General features: G+C 42.8%; 1 protein-coding gene across 1 annotated transcript in view; it reads left to right on the forward strand.

Moving 5' to 3' along the window:
• LOC106596003 (collagen alpha-1(VI) chain) overlaps positions 1 to 18,389 on the forward strand; it is a 76,444-nt gene extending 58,055 nt beyond the window's left edge. The window contains 9 exon segments of the mRNA XM_082961059.1: positions 3,331 to 3,366; positions 10,372 to 10,408; positions 10,533 to 10,705; positions 10,708 to 10,941; positions 12,350 to 12,459; positions 12,603 to 12,789; positions 13,239 to 13,410; positions 13,613 to 13,642; positions 15,012 to 18,389. Of these exon segments, the coding sequence (XP_082817185.1) occupies positions 3,331 to 3,366; positions 10,372 to 10,408; positions 10,533 to 10,705; positions 10,708 to 10,941; positions 12,350 to 12,459; positions 12,603 to 12,789; positions 13,239 to 13,410; positions 13,613 to 13,642; positions 15,012 to 15,613 (1,581 nt within the window). The 3' untranslated portion in view covers positions 15,614 to 18,389.
• Positions 18,390 to 18,960: the final 571 nt, after the last annotated feature.

Consider the following 18,960-nt stretch of genomic DNA (forward strand, 5'->3'; position numbering starts at 1 on the left):
TCAGAACATTACTACCTGTAGAACAACCAACCAGAACATTACTACCTGTAGAACAACCAATCAGAGCATTACTACCTGTAGAACAACCAATCAGAACATTAACATTACTACCTGTAGAACAACCAATCAGAACATTACTACCTGTAGAACAAATAATCAGAACATTAACATTACTACCTGTAGAACAACCAATCAGATCATTAACATTACTACCTGTAGAACAACCAATCAGAACATTACTACCTTTAGAACAACCAACCAGAACATTACTAACTGTAGAACAACCAATCAGAGCATTACTACCTGTAGAACAACCAATCAGAACATTACTACCTGTAGAACAACCAATCAGAGCATTAACATTACTACCTGTAGAACAACCAATCAGAACATTACTACCTGTAGAACAACCAATCAGATCATTACTACCTGTAGACCAACCAATCAGAACAGTAACATTACTACCTGTAGAACAACCAATCAGAACATTAACATTACTACCTGTAGAACAACCAATCAGAACATTACTACCTGTAGAACAACCAATCAGAACATTAACATTACTACCTGTAGAACAACCAATCAGATCATTAACATTACTACCTGTAGAACAACCAATCAGAACATTACTACCTGTAGAACAACCAACCAGAACATTACTACCTGTAGAACAACCAATCAGAGCATTACTACCTGTAGAACAACCAATCAGAACATTAACATTACTACCTGTAGAACAACCAATCAGATCATTACTACCTGTAAAACAACCAATCAGAACTATCACATTACTACCTGTAGAACAACCAATCAGAACATTACTTCCTGTAGAACAACCAATCAGATCATTAACATTACTACCTGTAGAACAACCAATCAGAACATTACTACCTGTAGAACAACCAATCAGAGCATTACTACCTGTAGAACAACCAATCAGAACATTACTACCTGTTGAACAACCAATCAGATCATTAACATTACTACCTGTAGAACAACCAATCAGATCATTAACATTACTACCTGTAGAACAACCAATCAGAACATTACTACCTGTAGAACAACCAATCAGATCATTACTACCTGTAGACCAACCAATCAGAACAGTAACATTACTACCTGTAGAACAACCAATCAGAACATTAACATTACTACCTGTAGAACAACCAATCAGAACATTACTACCTGTAGAACAAATAATCAGAACATTAACATTACTACCTGTAGAACAACCAATCAGATCATTAACATTACTACCTGTAGAACAACCAATCAGATCATTAACATTACTACCTGTAGAACAACCAATCAGAACATTACTACCTGTAGAACAACCAACCAGAACATTACTAACTGTAGAACAACCAATCAGAGCATTACTACCTGTAGAATAACCAATCAGAACATTACTACCTGTAGAACAACCAATCAGATCATTAACATTACTACCTGTAGAACAACCAATCAGAACATTACTACCTGTAGAACAACCAATCAGATCATTACTACCTGTAGACCAACCAATCAGAACAGTAACATTACTACCTGTAGAACAACCAATCAGAACATTAACATTACTACCTGTAGAACAACCAATCAGAACATTACTACCTGTAGAACAACCAATCAGATCATTAACAGTACTACCTGTAGAACAACCAATCAGAACATTACTACCTGTGGAACAACCAACCAGAACATTACTACCTGTAGAACAACCAATCAGAGCATTACTACCTGTAGAACAACCAATCAGAACATTAACATTACTACCTGTAGAACAACCAATCAGATCATTAACATTACTACCTGTAGAACAACCAATCAGAACATTACTACCTGTAAAACAACCAATCAGAACTATCACATTATTACCTGTAGAACAACCAATCAGAACATTACTTCCTGTAGAACAACCAATCAGATCATTAACATTACTACCTGTAGAACAACCAATCAGAACATTACTACCTTTAGAACAACCAATCAGAGCATTACTACCTGTAGAACAACCAATCAGAACATTACTACCTGTAGAACAACCAATCAGAACATTACTACCTGTAGAACAACCAATCAGAACAGTAACATTACTACCTGTAGAACAACCAATCAGATCATTAACATTACTACCTGGGTCTTTCTCACCTGTTTCTCACCTGTTCATTATTGTCCTCTTGAGAGTTGAAGAGAGATGGAGAGATTGTGTGTGACAGAGAGTCTTCTCAATTACTCCTTGGTCTCTCCTCCTTCTCCGCCTACCTTCTTCCGGTCTGTCCGTGGCTAGTGGCTATGTTGCATATTTCTCAAATAAACAGTTTGAGTTGTTTGTGGGATGAATCCTCCGCTCAGACTGCAATTCACTGGGTGTGTGTGTGTGTGTGTGTGTGTGTGTGTGTGTGTGTGTGTGTGTGTGTGTGTGTGTGTGTGTGTGTGTGTGTGTGTGTGTGTGTGTGTGTGTGTGTGTGTGCGTGTGCGCATGTGTGCGTGTGTGTGTGTGTGTGTGTGTGTGCGTGTGTGTCTTATGTGTGTCTTAGTCTTATGACAGTAGAACAGATAGTATGTAGTCTGTAGACTGTAGTCTGTAGTCTTTAGTCTGTAGTTTGTAGTCTTATGACAGGAGAACATGAAGTCTGTAGTCTTCTGACAGTAGAACATATAGTCTGTAGTCTGTAGTCTTCTGACAGTAGAACATATAGTCTGTAGTCTGTAGTCTTATGACAGGAGAACATGTAGTCTGTAGTCTGTAGACTTATGACAGGAGAACATGTAGTCTGTAGTCTGTAGTCTTATGACAGTAGAACATGTAGTCTGTAGTCTGTAGTCTCTAGTCTTATGACAGGAGAACATGTAGTCTGTAGTCTGTAGTCTTATGACAGGAGAACATGTAGTCTGTAGTCTGTAGTCTTATGACAGGAGAACATGTAGTCTGTAGACTGTAGTCTGTAGTCTGTAGTCTTATGACAGGAGAACATGTAGTCTGTAGTCTGTAGACTGTAGTCTGTAGTCTGTAGTCTTATGACAGGAGAACATGTAGTCTGTAGTCTGTAGTCTGTAGTGTTCTGACAGTAGAACATGTAGTCTGTAGTCTGTAGTCTTATGACAGGAGAACATGTAGTCTGTAGTTTGTAGTCTTATGACAGGAGAACATGTAGTCTGTAGTTTGTAGTCTTATGACAGGAGAACATGTAGTCTGTAGTCTGTAGACTGTAGACTGTAGTCTGTAGTCTTATACCAATAGTTAGAAGAGTTTCTGTCAGCTGATGGCAACTGATTTCCCTATAAGGTAATGCATGGCAACAAACCCTTTCTCTCTCTCTCTATTTACAGGGACCAGTCGGGCCTCCCGGACCTGCAGGAGCTGATGTGAGTCTAAATCAAGTTTTACCCTTGACCTCTAACCCTTGACCTTTAACCCCTGACCTTTATCTTAAACCGATAATGCTGACCCATAACTCTTAAACTGTATCCGATAAGCCCTGAGCTCTTACTGAGAACCCTACTGTTCTGGGATTGATGCTAGTGAAGAAGACATGGAAGACATTTGGAAGAGTCTAGAATATGTTCCTGAGATGAAAACTGAAAAGACCCTGGGAGTCGAGGTGGGAGACTGGAGAGAGAGAGGGGGGGGGGGGGGGGGGGGAGAAACAGAAGGACAGAGGGAAACAGAGAGAGACAGAGAGAGAGAGAGAGAGGGTGGGCGTGGGGGGAGAGGCAGAGAGAAAGAGAGAAACAGAGAGCGTAACAGACAAAGAGAGAGAGAGAGAGAGAGAGAGAAGATGGCAGTTCCAGCGGTAAGCTGTTTGGTAATGAGAACAGTCTGTCCTCAGACGCCATTTTGTAGGGTGACTCTTGGAAGACATTTGGAAGAGTGTAGTATATCTTCCTGAGATGAAAACAGAACAGACGCTGGGAGTTGGGGTGGGAGACCCTGTAGAGGACTGGAGTATTTCATATAACACCACGAGGAGAGAGAGAGAGGAAGAAACAGAGAGACAGAGGGAAACAGAGAGAGAGAGAGGGAGAGAGGGCAGAGAGACAGAGGGAAACAGAGAGACAGAGGGAAACAGAGAGAGAGAGAGGGAGAGAGGGCAGAGAGACAGAGGAAGAAACAGAGAGACAGAGGGAAACAGAGAGAGTGAGGGAGAGAGGGCAGAGAGACAGAGGGAAACGGAGAGACAGAGGGAAACAGAGAGAGAGAGAAGGGAGAGAGGGCAGAGTGAGAGGGCAGTTCCAGCAGTAAGCTGTTCAGTAAGGAGAACAGTCATATGTCTTTATCTTGGCCAGGTCGCAATTGTAAATGAGAACTTGTTCTCAACTTGCCTACCTGGTTAAATAAAGGTGAAATAAATAAAAATAAATAAATATGTCATTTTGTAGGGTGACTCGGCGTCACCATGGCAACCTCGCTCTATCCCGCCATTTCCTGGTTCTAAAGCCCGTCTCCTCAGACTACTACTACAGTTGAAGTTGGAAGTTTACAAACACTTAGGTTGGAGTCATTAAAACTCTTTTTTCAACCACTCCACAAATTTCTTGTTAACAAACTATAGTTTTGGCAAGTCGGTTAGGACATCTACTTTGTGCATGACACAAGTAATTTTTCCAACAATTGTTTAAACACAGATTATTTCACTTATAATTCACTGTATCACAATTCCAGTGGGTCAGAAGTTTACAAACACTAAGTTGGCTGTGCCTTTAGAAGCTTCTGATAGGCTAATTGACATCATTCAAGTCAATTGGAGGTGTACCTGTGGATGTATTTCAAGGCCTACCTTCAAACTCAGTGCCTCTTTGCTTGACATCATGGGAAAATCTAAAGAAATCAGCCAAGACCTCAGAAAAATTATTGTAGACCTCCACAAGTCTGGTTCATCCTTGGGAGCAATTTCCAAACGCCTGAAGGTACCACCTTCATCTGTACAAACAATAGTACGCAAGTATAAACACCATGGGACCACACAGCCGTCATACCGCTCAGGAAGGAGACGCGTTCTGTCTCCTAGAGATGAACGTACTTTGGTACGAAAAGTGCAAATCAATCCCAGAACAACAGCAAAGGACCTTGTGAAGATGCTGGAGGAAACAGGTACAAAAGTATCTATATCCACAGTAAAATGAGTCCTATATCGACATAAACTGAAAAGCAGCTCAGCAAGGAAGAAGCCACTGCTCCAAAACCGCCATTAAAAAAGCCAGACTACGGTTTGCAACTGCACATGGGGACAAAGATCATACTTTTTGGGGGGAATGTCCTCTGGTCTGATGAAGCAAAAATAAAACTGTTTGGCCATAATGACCATCGTTATGTTTGGAGGAAAAAGGGGGAGGTTTGCAAGCCGAAAAACACCATACCAACCGTGAAGCACGGGGGTGGCAGCATCATGTTGTGGGGGTGCTTTGCTGCAGGAGGGACTGGTGCACTTCACAAAATAGATGGCATCATGAGGCAGGAAAATTATGTGTATATATTGAAGCAACATCTCAAGACGTCAGTCAAGAAGTTAACCTGTTATGGCTAGGGGGCAGTATTTTCACGGCTGGATAAAAAACGTACCCGATTTAATCTGATTATTAGTCCTGCCCAGAAACTAGAATATGCATATAATTATTAGCTTTGGATAGAAAACACTCCAAAGTTTCTAAAACTGTTTGAATGGTGTCTGTGAGTATAACAGAACTCATTTGGCAGGCCAAAACGTGAGAAGATTCTGTACAGGAAGTACCCTGTCTGACCATTTCTTGAACTTGTTTGCCATCTCTATCCATTACAAAGGATCTCTGCTCTAACGTGACACTTCCTACGTCTTCCATGGGCGCTCAGAGCCCGGGAAAAAGCTGAATGACGTAATTCAAAGCCCTGGCTGAAACACACGAGCGCTTTTGCTAAGTGGTCTATCAGAGGACAAAGGGCTTAGGCTCGTGCACAAAAACGTTCACAAAAAGCATAACAATTATTTTAAGAATTATAGATACAGAACTCCTCTATGCACTCGATATGTCTGATTTTAAAATAGCTTTTTGGTGAAAGCACATTTTGCAATATTCTAAGTACATAGCCCAGCCATCACGGGCTAGCTATTTAGACACCCGGCAAGTTTAGCCTTCACCAAAATCAGATTTACTATTATAAAAGTTTGATTACCTTTTGTTGTCTTCGTCAGAATGCACTCCCAGGACTGCTACTTCAATAACAAATGTTGGTTTGGTCCAAAATAATCCATCGTTATATCCGAATAGCGGCGTTTTGTTCGTGCGTCCCAGACACTATCCGAAATGGTAAATCAGGGTCGCGCCCATGGCGCAAGTCGTGACAAAAAAATTCTAAATATTCCATTACCGTACTTCGAAGCATGTCAACCGCTGTTTAAAATACATTTTTATGCAATTTATCTCGTAAAAAAGCGATAATATTCCGACCGGGAATCTCCTTTTCGGCAAACAGAGGAAAAATCACAAAGACGGGGGCGGCCAGGGCACGCACCTAAGCCCACAGTCCCTTGATCGGCCACTTGACAAAGGCGATAATGTGTTTCAGCCTGGGGCTGGGATGACGACATTCAGGTTTTTCCCGGGCTCTGAGCGCCCATGGAAGACGTAGGAAGTGTCACGTTAGAGCAGAGATCCTTTGTAAAAGATAGAGATGGCAAAGAAGTTCAAGAAATGGTCAGACAGGCCACTTCCTGTAAAGGAATCTCTCAGATTTTGACCTGCCATTTGAGTTCTGTTATACTCACAGACACCATTCAAACAGTTTTAGAAACTTTGGAGTGTTTTCTATCCAAAGCCAATAATTATATGCATATTCTAGTTACTGGGCAGGAGTAGTAACCAGATTAAATCGGGTTCGTTTTTTATCCAGCCGTGAAAATACTGCCCCCTAGCCATAACAGGTTAAACAATTTAAAGGCAATGCTAACAAATACTAATTGAGTGTATGTAAACTTCTGACCCACTGGGAATGTGATGAAAGAAATACAAGCTGAAATAAATCAATTCTCTCTACTATTATTCTGACATTTCACATTCTTAAAATAAAGTGGTGATCCTAAATTACCTAAGACAGGGAATTATTACTAGGACTAAATGTCAGAAATTGTGAAAAACTGAGTTTAAATGTATTTGGCTAAGGTGTATGTAAACTTCCGACTTCAACTGTATATTAAGAGTCTATAACGCTTCATCAGGTTGCATACTAACACTACAGGAGGAGATGATATAGTGTACAATACATTATTTAGCATTACTGTCATCTTCTGACATTGTATATAATGTATTGTACAAACATTGAGTAAATAAGCATTAATGTTACAAATGCATTATATACTGTAAGCACAAAAAACGTATTTCTCACAAATTATGTTCACACATTTGTTTACATCCCTGTTAGGGAGCATTTCTCCTTTGCCAAGATAATCCATCCACCTGACAGGGCTGGCATATCAAGAAGTTGATTAAACAGCATGATCGTTACACAGGTGCACCTTGTGCTGGGGCCAATAAAAGGCCACTGTAAAATGTGCAGTTTTGTCACACAACACAATGCCACAGATGTCTCAAGTTTTGAGGGAGCGTACAATTGGCATGCTGACTGCAGGAATGTCCACCTGAGCTGTTGCCAGAGAATTGAACGTTCATTTCTCTACCATAAGCCGGCCTCCAACGTCATTTTAGAGAATTTGGCAGTACGTCCAACTGGCCTCACAATGTAACCACGCCAGCCCAGGACCTCCACATCTGGCTTCTTCACCTGCAGGATCGTCTGAGGGGAGGGGGAAGGGGTGCTAAGGAATATTTATGTCTGTAATAAAGCCCTTTTGTGGGGAAAAACTCATCATTCTGATTGGCTGGGCCTGGCTCCACAGTGGGTGGGCTATATATATTGTACATCTGTATAACTGTTATCTATATAACTGTTATCTATATATATTGTACATCTATATAACTGTTATCTATATATAGTACATCTGTATAACTGTTATCTATATAACTGTTATCTATATATATTGTACATCTATATAACTGTTATCTATATATAGTACATCTATATAACTGTTATCTATATAAATGTTACCTATATATCGAACATCTATATAACTGTTATCTATATATATTGAACATCTATATCCTGTACATCTATATAGCTGTTATCTATATATATTGTACATCTATATAACTGTTATCTATTTTTATTGAACATCTATATCCTGTACATCTATATAACTGTTATCTATATTTATTGAACATCTATATCCTGTACATCTATATAACTGCTATCTATATATATTGAACATCTGTATAACTGTTATCTATATAACTGTTGTCTCTATATCCTGTATATCTATATAACTGTTATCTATATATATTGAACATCTGTATAACTGTTATCTCTACAACTGTTATCTATATAAACTCAGCAAAAAAAGAAACATCCCTTTTTCAGGACCCTGTCTTTCAAAGATAATACGTAAAAATCTAAATAACTTCACAGATCTTCATTGTAAAGGGTTTAAACATTGTTTCCCATGCCTGTTCAATGACCCATAAACAATTAATGAACATGCACCTGTGGAACGGTCATTTAGGCACTAACAGCTTACAGACGGTAGGCAGTTAAGGTCACAGTTATGAAAACTTAGGACACTAAAGAGGCCTTTCTACTGACTCTGAAAAACACCAAAAGAAAGATGCCCAGAGTCCCTGCTCATCTGCATGCTGCAAGGAGGCAGGAGGACTGTAGATGTGGCCAGGGCAATAAATTGCAATGTCCATACTGTGAGACGCCTAAGACAGCGTTAAAGGGAGACGGGACGGACAGCTGATCGTCCTCGCAGTGGCAGACCACGTGTAACAACACCTGCACAGGATAAGTACACCCGAACATCACACCTGCGGGACAGGTACAGGATGGCAACAACAACTGCCCGAGTTACACCAGGAACGCACAATCCCTCCATCAGTGCTCAGACTGTCCGCAAAAGGCTGAGAGAGGCTGGACTGAGGACTTGTAGACCTGTTGTAAGGCAGGTCCTCACCAGACATCACCGGCAACAACGTCGCCTATGGGCACAAACCCACCGTCGCTGGACCAGACAGGACTGGCAAAAAGTGATCTTCACTAACGAGTCGCGGTTTTGTCTCACCGGGGATGATGGTCGGATTCGTGTTTATCGTCGAAGGAATGAGTGTTACACCGAGGCCTGTACTCTGGAGCGGGATCGATTTGGAGGTGGATGGTCCATCATGGTCTGGGGCGGTGTGTCACAGCATCATAGGACTGAGCTTGTTGTCATTGCAGGCAATCTCAACGCTGTGCGTTACAGGGAAGACATCCTCCTCCCTCATGTGGTAGCCTTCCTGCAGGCTCATCCTGACATGACCCTCCAGCATGACAATGCCACCAGCCATACTGCTCCTTCTGTGCATGATTTCCTGCAAGACAGGAATGTCAGTGTTCTGCCATGGCCAGCGAAGAGCCCGGATCACATGTCCGTGGAACTTGTTCAGTTTATGTCTCAGTTGTTGAATCTTATGTTCATACAAATATTAACACATGTTAAGTTTGCTGGAAATAAACGCAGTTGACTGTGAGATGACGTTTCTATTTTTGCTGAGTTTATATTGAACAACTGTATAACTGTTATCTATATATATTGAACATCTATATAACTGTTATCTATATAACTGTTATCTATATAACTGTTATCTATATATATTGAACATCTATGTAACTGTTATCTATATATTGAACATCTATATAACTGTTATCTATATAACTGTTGTCTCTATATTCTGTACACCTGTATAACTGTTATCTATATAACTGTTATCTATATATATTGAACACCTATATAACTGTTATCTATATATTGAACATCTATATAACTGTTATCTATATAACTGTTATCTATATTCTGTACATCTATATAACTGTTATCTATTTAACTGTTATCTATATATATTGAACATCTATGTAACTTTTATCTATATATATTGTACATCTATATAACTGTTATCTATATTTATTGAACATCTATATCCTGTACATCTATATAACTGTTATCTATATAACTGTTATCTATATAACTGTTATCTATATTTATTGAACATCTATATCCTGTACATCTATATAACTGTTATCTATATATATTGTACATCTATATAACTGTTATCTATATATATTGTACATCTATATAACTGTAATCTATATATATTTAACATCTATATAACTGTTATCTATATATATTTAACATCTGTATAACTGTTATCTATATATTTAACATCTATGTAACTGTTATCTATATATATCTAACATCTATATAACTGTTATCTATATATATTGAACATCTATTTAACTGTTATCTACAGGAATGTGAGATTCTAGATATCATCATGAAGCTTTGCTGTAAGTCTCCACACACACACACACACACACACACACACACACACACACACACACACACACACACACACACACACACACACAGGAATGACTAACATTGTGTTTTTGTTTAATTTGTTTTCTACAGCGTGCTGTGGTGAGTCAATCCCATCATCTCATTGGCTTCTGAGTTTATTTTATAGCTCTCCAATCACCATTATGCCCATCCTCTGTCTAATGTCTGTCTGTCTGTCTGTCTGTCTGTCTGTCTGTCTGTCTGTCTGTCTGTCTGTCTGTCTGTCTGTCTGTCTGTCTGTCTGTCTGTCTGTCTGTCTGTCTGTCTGTCTGTCTGTCTGTCTGTCTGTCTGTCTGTCTGTCTGTCTGTCTGTCTGTCTGTCTGTCTGTCTGTCTGTCCTGATGTAGAGTGTAAATGTGGGCCCCTGGACCTGGCCTTCATTGTGGACAGCTCTGAGAGTATCGGCTCCACTAACTTCGCTCTAGCTAAAGACTTCATCATCACCGTCATCGACCGCCTTATTAAGGACCAGCAAGTCCGTGTGAGTACTATTTTAAATATATACTTTTACTAATACTTTATTTTAATAAACAAATCACATTACGGTCAAGAAGGATTTAAACATTTGTATTTTAAATTTTTAATTGAACATTTATTTTAACTTGGCAAGTCAGTTAGGAACAAATTCTTATTTACAATGACGGCCTACACCGGACAAACCAGGACGACGCTGGGCCAATTGTGCGCCGCCCCTTCGGGACTCATGAATAAAAAGGTTTGGGGTGTTCCAGGGGCGCAACTTTCACTGGGAACATGTCCCCCCCACATTCTGAAATTGCATTTTTGCCCCCCCCCCCAGTTATATCACTGAAATGTAATACAAAGCAATGCAACAGTGTGCTTTAGGACCATGTGGACGCCTCCGAGTGTCCCCCCCACTTCTTAAACCAATGTTTCGCCCCTGGGGATTTCTATGCCTGAAATTGAGACCAAAAAGCTTTTGTACACAATTTTGACTTTGTGGCTGTGGAATTTGACTTTGTGTCTGTGGAATCTGACTTTGTGGCTGTGGAGTCAAACTTTGTGGCTGTGGAATCTGACTTTGTGGCTGTGGAATCTGACTTTGTGGCTGGGGAATCTGACTTTGTGGCTGGGGAATATGATTGTGTGACTGGGGAATCTGACTTTGTGGCTGTGGAGTCAAACTTTGTGACTGTGGAATCTGACTTTGTGGCTGTGGAGTCAAACTTTGTGGCTGTGGAATCTGACTTTGTGGCTGTGGAATCTGACTTTGTGGCTGTGGAATCTGATTTTGTGGCTGTGGAATCTGACTTTGTGGCTGTGGAATCTGACTTTGTGGCTGTGGAATCTGATTTTGTGGCTGTGGAATCTGACTTTGTGGCTGTGGAATCTGATTTTGTGGCTGTAGAATCTGACTTTGTGACTGTGAAGTCAAACTTTGTGGCTGTGGAATCTGACTTTGTGACTGTGAAGTCAGACTTTGTGGCTGTGGAATCTGACTTTGTGGCTGTGGAATCTGACTTTGTGGCTGGGGAATCTGACTTTATGCCTATGGAAGCTAGTTAAACCCAGACACACTTTGTCTGCACGAGGTGAGCTATGGGATTCATATTTTTTTGTGTGATTACTACAGTATGAAACACTTGGAAAATAGCTACGGCAGAAATTTATTTTGCTATACATTTTACATGTGCTCATGCTTGACTTTCGCAGTTCGCAAACATCTTTAATTAGCTGCCTCCAGTAACCCTGTCTGTTGTGTGTGTGTGTGTGTGTGTGTGTGTGTGTGTGTGTGTGTGTGTGTGTGTGTGTGTGTGTGTGTGTGTGTGTGTGTGTGTGTGTGTGTGTGTGTGTGTGTGTGTGTGTGTGTGTGTGTTAGTGTGTGTGTGTGTGTGTGTGTGTGTGTGTGTGTGTGTGTGTGTGTGTAGTTTGGTTTTAATGAGTCCAGGGTGGGTGTGGTGCAGTACAGTGGGGATGGAGCCCAGGAGGCTGTCAGGCTGGGAGACCCCAACATTAACACACTCACTGAGCTCAAACAGTAAGTACACACACACACACACACACACACACACACACACACACACACACACACACACACACACACACACACACACACACACACACACACACACACACACACACACAGAGATACCCAATCATTACCCTGTATGTTGTGTGTAGGGCGGTGCGGGACCTGCGCTGGCTGGCTGAGGCCACCTATACAGGGGAGGCTCTTCAGTACTCTCTGACCAACATGATTGACCGTCTGCAGCAGGAGAACCGTGTGGTCCTAGTGCTCACTGATGGACGCTCCGATATCACCAGAGATAAAACACCGCTCAACACACTCTGTGGGAAGGGCATCAAGGTAAGGGACAACACTCTGTGGGAAGGGCATCAAGGTAAGGGACAACACTCTGTGGGAAGGACATCAAGGTAAGGGACAACACTCTGTGGGAAGGGCATCAAGGTAAGGGACAACACTCTGTGGGAAGGGCATCAAGGTAAGGGACAGCACTCTGTGGGAAGGGCATCAAGGTAAGGGACAACACTCTGTGGGAAGGGCATCAAGGTAAGGGACAACACTCTGTGGGAAGGACATCAAGGTAAGGGACAACACTCTGTGGGAAGGGCATCAAGGTAAGGGACAACACTCTGTGGGAAGGGCATCAAGGTAAGGGACAGCACTCTGTGTGAAACCTCTTGCCTCATACCATTAACATTTACGTCATTTAGCAGACGCTCTTATCCAGAGCGACTTACAGTAGTGAATACATACATTTCATACATAACCCTGACCCCTCCTCTCTCTGTCAGGTGGGTGGTCTGGGAGTGAAGGACTACTCTGGCCGTCAGCCCAACCATGAACAGCTCAGTGCTGTGGTCTGTAAGAGCGACCCTAAACCAGGCTTCTCCTTCGTACTGGAGAACTTCGCTGAACTGCTGGATGACTCCTTTCTACAGAACCTCACTACACGCATCTGTGAAGGTCACACACACACACACACACACACACACACACACACACACACACACACACACACACACACACACACACACACACACACACACACACACACACACACACACACACACACATGCTAGTGAACCCTTTGGTGCTGATACAGACTCTGTAAAACATTGACTTGAAAATGTCTTATTCATTTTGGTTTCTCTATTTCCTACAACAGATAAGAAGTGTCCCAACTACAAATGTCCCAGTAAGTCCACTGCTTGTTACCATGTGGTTCATCTCTGTCCTGATCTCTCCAGTATCATTGTCTTCAGACATGGACATGGGTTAGGATCTGGGACGGGTTTACGGTCTCTCTTCAGTATCATTCTCTGAGTACATGGACATGGGTTACAATTAGTGTCTGTGGTTTCTCCTGTGGTTTCTCTGTGGTTTCTCTGTGGTTTCTCCTGTGGTTTCTCCTGTGGTTTCTCCTGTGGTTTCTCCTGTGGTTTCTCTTGTGGTTTCCCTGTGGTTTCTCTGTGGTTTCTCCTGTGGTTTCTCTGTGGTTTTTCCTGTGGTTTCTCCTGTGGTTTCTCCTGTGGTTTCTCCTGTGGTTTCTCCTGTGGTTTCTCCTGTGGTTTTCCTGTGGTTTCTCCTGTGGTTTCTCTGTGGTTTCTCCTGTGGTTTCTCTGTGGTTTCTCCTGTGGTTTCTCTGTGGTTTCTCCTGTGGTTTCTCTGTGGTTTCTTCTGTGGTTTCTCCTGTGGTTTCTCTGCTGTTTCTCCTGTGGTTTCTCTGTGGTTTCTCCTGTGGTTTCTCCTGTGGTTTCTCCTGTGGTTTCTCTGTGGTTTCTCTGTGGTTTCTCCTGTGGTTTCTCCTGTGGTTTCTCCTGTGTTTTCTCCTGTGTTTTCTCCTGTGGTTTCTCCTGTGGTTTCTTCTGTGGTTTCTCCTGTGGTTTCTCTGTGGTTTTTCCTGTGGTTTCTCCTGTGGTTTCTCCTGTGGTTTCTCCTGTGGTTTCTCCTGTGGTTTCTCTGTGGTTTCTCCTGTGGTTTCTCTGTGGTTTCTCTGTGGTTTCTCTGTGGTTTCTCTGTGGTTTCTCGTGTGGTTTCTCCTGTGGTTTCTCCTGTGGTTTCTTCTGTGGTTTCTCCTGTGGTTTCTCTATGGTTTTTCCTGTGGTTTCTCCTGTGGTTTCTCCTGTGGTTTCTCCTGTGGTTTCTCCTGTGGTTTCTCTGTGGTTTCTCCTGCGGTTTCTCTGTGGTTTCTCTGTGGTTTCTCTGTGGTTTCTCCTGTGTTTTCTCCTGTGTTTTCTCCTGTGTTTTCTCTGTGGTTTCTCCTGTGGTTTCTCCTGTGGTTTCTCTGTGGTTTCTCTGCTGTTTCTCCTGTGGTTTCTCTGTGGTTTCTCCTGTGTTTTCTCCTGTGTTTTCTCCTGTGTTTTCTCCTGTGTTTTCTCTGTGTTTTCTCCTGTGGTTTCTCCTGTGGTTTCTCCTGTGGTTTCTCTGTGGTTTCTCTGTGGTTTCTCTGCTGTTTCTCCTGTGGTTTATCTGTGGTTTCTCTTTGTAATCTTGTTCTGGGAGGACATTGTGTTGTCTTAGGGTATTGTCTTCATGTTGTTTATCCTGTTGTTTCTGTCCTCCAGTCTCATTCTCTGGGGACACAGACATCATGTTGATGATGGACAGTTCAGCCAGTGTGGGACAGAGGAACTTTGACTCCAGCAAGACCTTCGTCAAGCGTCTGGCTGAGCGCTTCCTGTCTGCCGAGAGGTCCGGCCGTACTGCCGTGCGTGTCGCCGTGGGCCAGTACAGCCGCGAACGCCGCATGGAGGCGGAGCTGACCTCTAACCTCACCCTGCTGACCAGTAAGATTGAGGCCGCCACCTTCCAGAACGATGGGACTGACGTTACCAAGGCGATGGCCTTCGCCATGGAGCAATTCCAGAAGTCAGGGGGCGGGAACAGAAAGAAGAAGCTGGTGCTGTTCTCGGATGGGAGGTCGCAGGGCGTTACCGAGGCGATGCTGGAGAAGCGCGTGCGGCTGGTGTCGGAGGCGGGAGTGGAGTTGTACGTTATCACCGTGGGCAACCAGGTGAGCGAGGCCAACCTGCGCTCGCTGGTCAGCAGGGGGAGGAGTTACGACGTCACCTATGCCCAGCGCCACCTGTTCCGCGTCCCAGACTACCCGTCTTTGCTGCGTGGCGTGTTCTACCAGACCGTGTCCCGCAGGGTCTCCCAGGCCTGAGTGCAAGGGGGTCAGGGCTGGGACCACATGCTTTAGAGTTTAGTCTCCCTCATTATGAATGTCCATTCATATTTCATCACTCATTTACTGTGTTTTTTAGTTGGGTTTTTACGTCCGATAATGACAGAAGACTGTGTCAGACTGTGTAAGAGATTGTGTTAGACTGCATTCATGTGCTCTCAGAATTATCAGGAAAAATCCCGACCGGAAAACTCCTGAAAACCTCTTGTAACAGAAACTAGTTTCAGACGTCTGTTATGAGCTTCTATGTTGTAACATCTTCCAATCAGACTGTTCCCAGTTCCATAATTCCCAGTCAGACTGTTCCCAGTTCCATAATTCCCAGTCAGACTGTTCCCAGTTCCATAATTCCCAGTCAGACTGTTCCCAGTTCCATAATTCCCAGTCAGACTGTTCCCAGTTCCATAATTCCCAATCAGACTGTTCCCAGTTCCATAATTCCCAGTCAGACTGTTCCCAGTTCCATAATTCCCAGTCAGACTGTTCCCAGTTCCATAATTCCCTGTCAGACTGTTCCCAGTTCCATAATTCCCTGTCAGACTGTTCCCAGTTCCATAATTCCCAGTCAGACTGTTCCCAGTTCCATAATTCCCTTTCAGACTGTTCCCAGTTCCATAATTCCCAGTCAGACTGTTCCCAGTTCCATAATTCCCAGTCAGACTGTTCCCAGTTCCATAATTCCCAGTCAGACTGTTCCCAGTTCCATAATTCCCTGTCAGACTGTTCCCAGTTCCATAATTCCCAGTCAGACTGTTCCCAGTTCCATAATTCCCAGTCAGACTGTTCCCAGTTCCATAATTCCCTGTCAGACTGTTCCCAGTTCCATAATTCCCAGTCAGACTGTTCCCAGTTCCATCATTCCCAGTCAGACTGTTCCCAGTTCCATAATTCCCTTTCAGACTGTTCCCAGTTCCATAATTCCCTTTCAGACTGTTCCCAGTTCCATAATTCCCTGTCAGACTGTTCCCAGTTCCATAATTCCCTTTCAGACTGTTCCCAGTTCCATAATTCCCAGTCAGACTGTTCCCAGTTCCATAATTCCCTGTCAGACTGTTCCCAGTTCCATAATTCCCAGTCAGACTGTTCCTAGTTCCATAATTCCCAGTCAGACTGTTCATAGTTCCCAGTCAGACTGTTCCCAGTTCCATAATTCTGAACAGCACATGAACGCAGCATTAGACAGAAACGTTACTGTAAAGGAATGGTCGTTGTTGTTTGTAGATCAGAGACAGGACAGGATATGACATCACAGCATCTTTTTTAAACATCAAAGTTAAACATTAAACATCCTCCCTGCAGACATCCTGGTCCTAATGAAGATACTGAACAGCTGGACGCGGACTGTTAGCGCGCGTGCGTGTGCGTGTGTGTGTGTGTGTGTGTGTGTGTGTGTGTGTGTGTGTGTGTGTGTGTGTGTGTGTGTGTGTGTGTGTGTGTGTGTGTGTGTGTGTGACCAGTGGAATGGTCTCTAATGTGCTATTCATCATGTGGGAGTTTCTCATAAACAGTTTGTCTGAGGTCGCATGTTCAGATGCCTCACACGCACACAAACATGCAACCACACACACACACACACACACACACACACACACACACACACACAACCACACACACACTCATTCCTCTCTGCATCAGCCTGATTAACCATAACCCTTTTGAAGGCTACTTTAAAGTTCCAAGTAACAGTTTTAGATGTTGTCAGCGGAGGAGTCCTCTGTGTATTAATGTTTCTGGGCCAGTTCCTCTGTCTGGTTCAGGGCCAGTTCCTCTGTCTGGTTCAGGGCCAGTTCCTCTGTGTGGTTCAGAGCCAGTTCCTCTGTCTGATTCAGGGCCAGTTCCTCTGTGTATTAATGGTTCAGGGCCAGTTCCTCTGTCTGGTTCAGGGCCAGTCCCTCTGTCTGGTTCAGGGCCAGTTCCTCTGTGTATTAATGGTTCAGGGCCAGTTCCTCAGGGTCAGTGTGTGTGAACATGTAACTCAGTGGATAATGGTGCCAGTTGACCGCTGTAGCGGTGAATGGCGCCAGTTGACCGCTGTAGCGGTGAATGGCGCCAGTTGACCGCTGTAGCGGTGAATGGCGCCAGTTGACCGCTGTAGCGGTGAATGGCGCAAGTTGACCGCTGTAGCGGTGAATGGCGCCAGTTGACCGCTGTAGCTGTGAATGGCGCCAGTTGACCGCTGTAGCAGTGAATGGTGCCAGTTGACCGCTGTAGCAGTGGACAAACTCCTACTGATGATATTTTTGATCTGAAACCAAACCAGTTGCCAGACAGACTGCTAGAACACAGCTGATTCATTAAAGGCCTCTCCAACCAATTCATGTTTCTTGTTTTTTATCAGTTAGTATAAAATGTTTACTCAATATCCTGCACACACACACACACACACACACACACACACACACACACACACACACACACACACACACACACACACACACACACACACACACACACACACACACACACACACACACACACACACACACACACACAGTGCATTCGGAAAGTATTCAAACCCCTTGACTTTTTTCACATTTTGTTACATTACAACTTTAATGTAAAGTGTATTTAAATAGAACATGTACCTGATCAGTCTACACACAATAACACAGTTTATTGTGTGCAGTGAATGGTGCCAGTTGACCGCTGTAGCAGTGGACAAACTCCTACTGATGATATTTTTGATCTGAAACCAAACCAGTTGCCAGACAGACTGCTAGAACACAGCTGATTCATTAAAGGCCTCTCCAACCAATTCATGTTTCTTGTTTTTTATCAGTTAGTATAAAATGTTTACTCAATATCCTGCCACACACACACACACACACACACACACACACACACACACACACACACACACACACACACACACACACACACACACACACACACACACACACACACACACACACACACACACACACACACAGTGCATTCGGAAAGTATTCAAACCCCTTGACTTTTTTCACATTTTGTTACATTACAACTTTAATGTAAAGTGTATTTAAATAGAACATGTACCTGATCAGTCTACACACAATAACACAGTTTGACAAAGCAAAAACTTTTTTTTTTAAGTGTTTGCTAATTTATTCAAAACAAAAAACAGAAATACCTTATTTACATAAGTATTCAGACCTTATGCTATGAGACTCGAAATTGAGCTCAGGTGCATCCTGTTTCCATTGATCATCCTTGAGATGTTTCTACAAGTTGATTGGAGTCTACCTGTGGTAAATTCAATTGATTGGACATGATTTGGAAAAGCACACACCTGTCTATATAATGTCCCACAGTTGACAGTGCATGGCAGAGCAAAAACCAAG

The sequence above is a fragment of the Salmo salar genome, chromosome 14 (genome assembly GCF_965601325.2).
Source record: "Salmo salar chromosome 14, fSalSal1, whole genome shotgun sequence".
Taxonomy (NCBI): domain Eukaryota; kingdom Metazoa; phylum Chordata; class Actinopteri; order Salmoniformes; family Salmonidae; genus Salmo; species Salmo salar.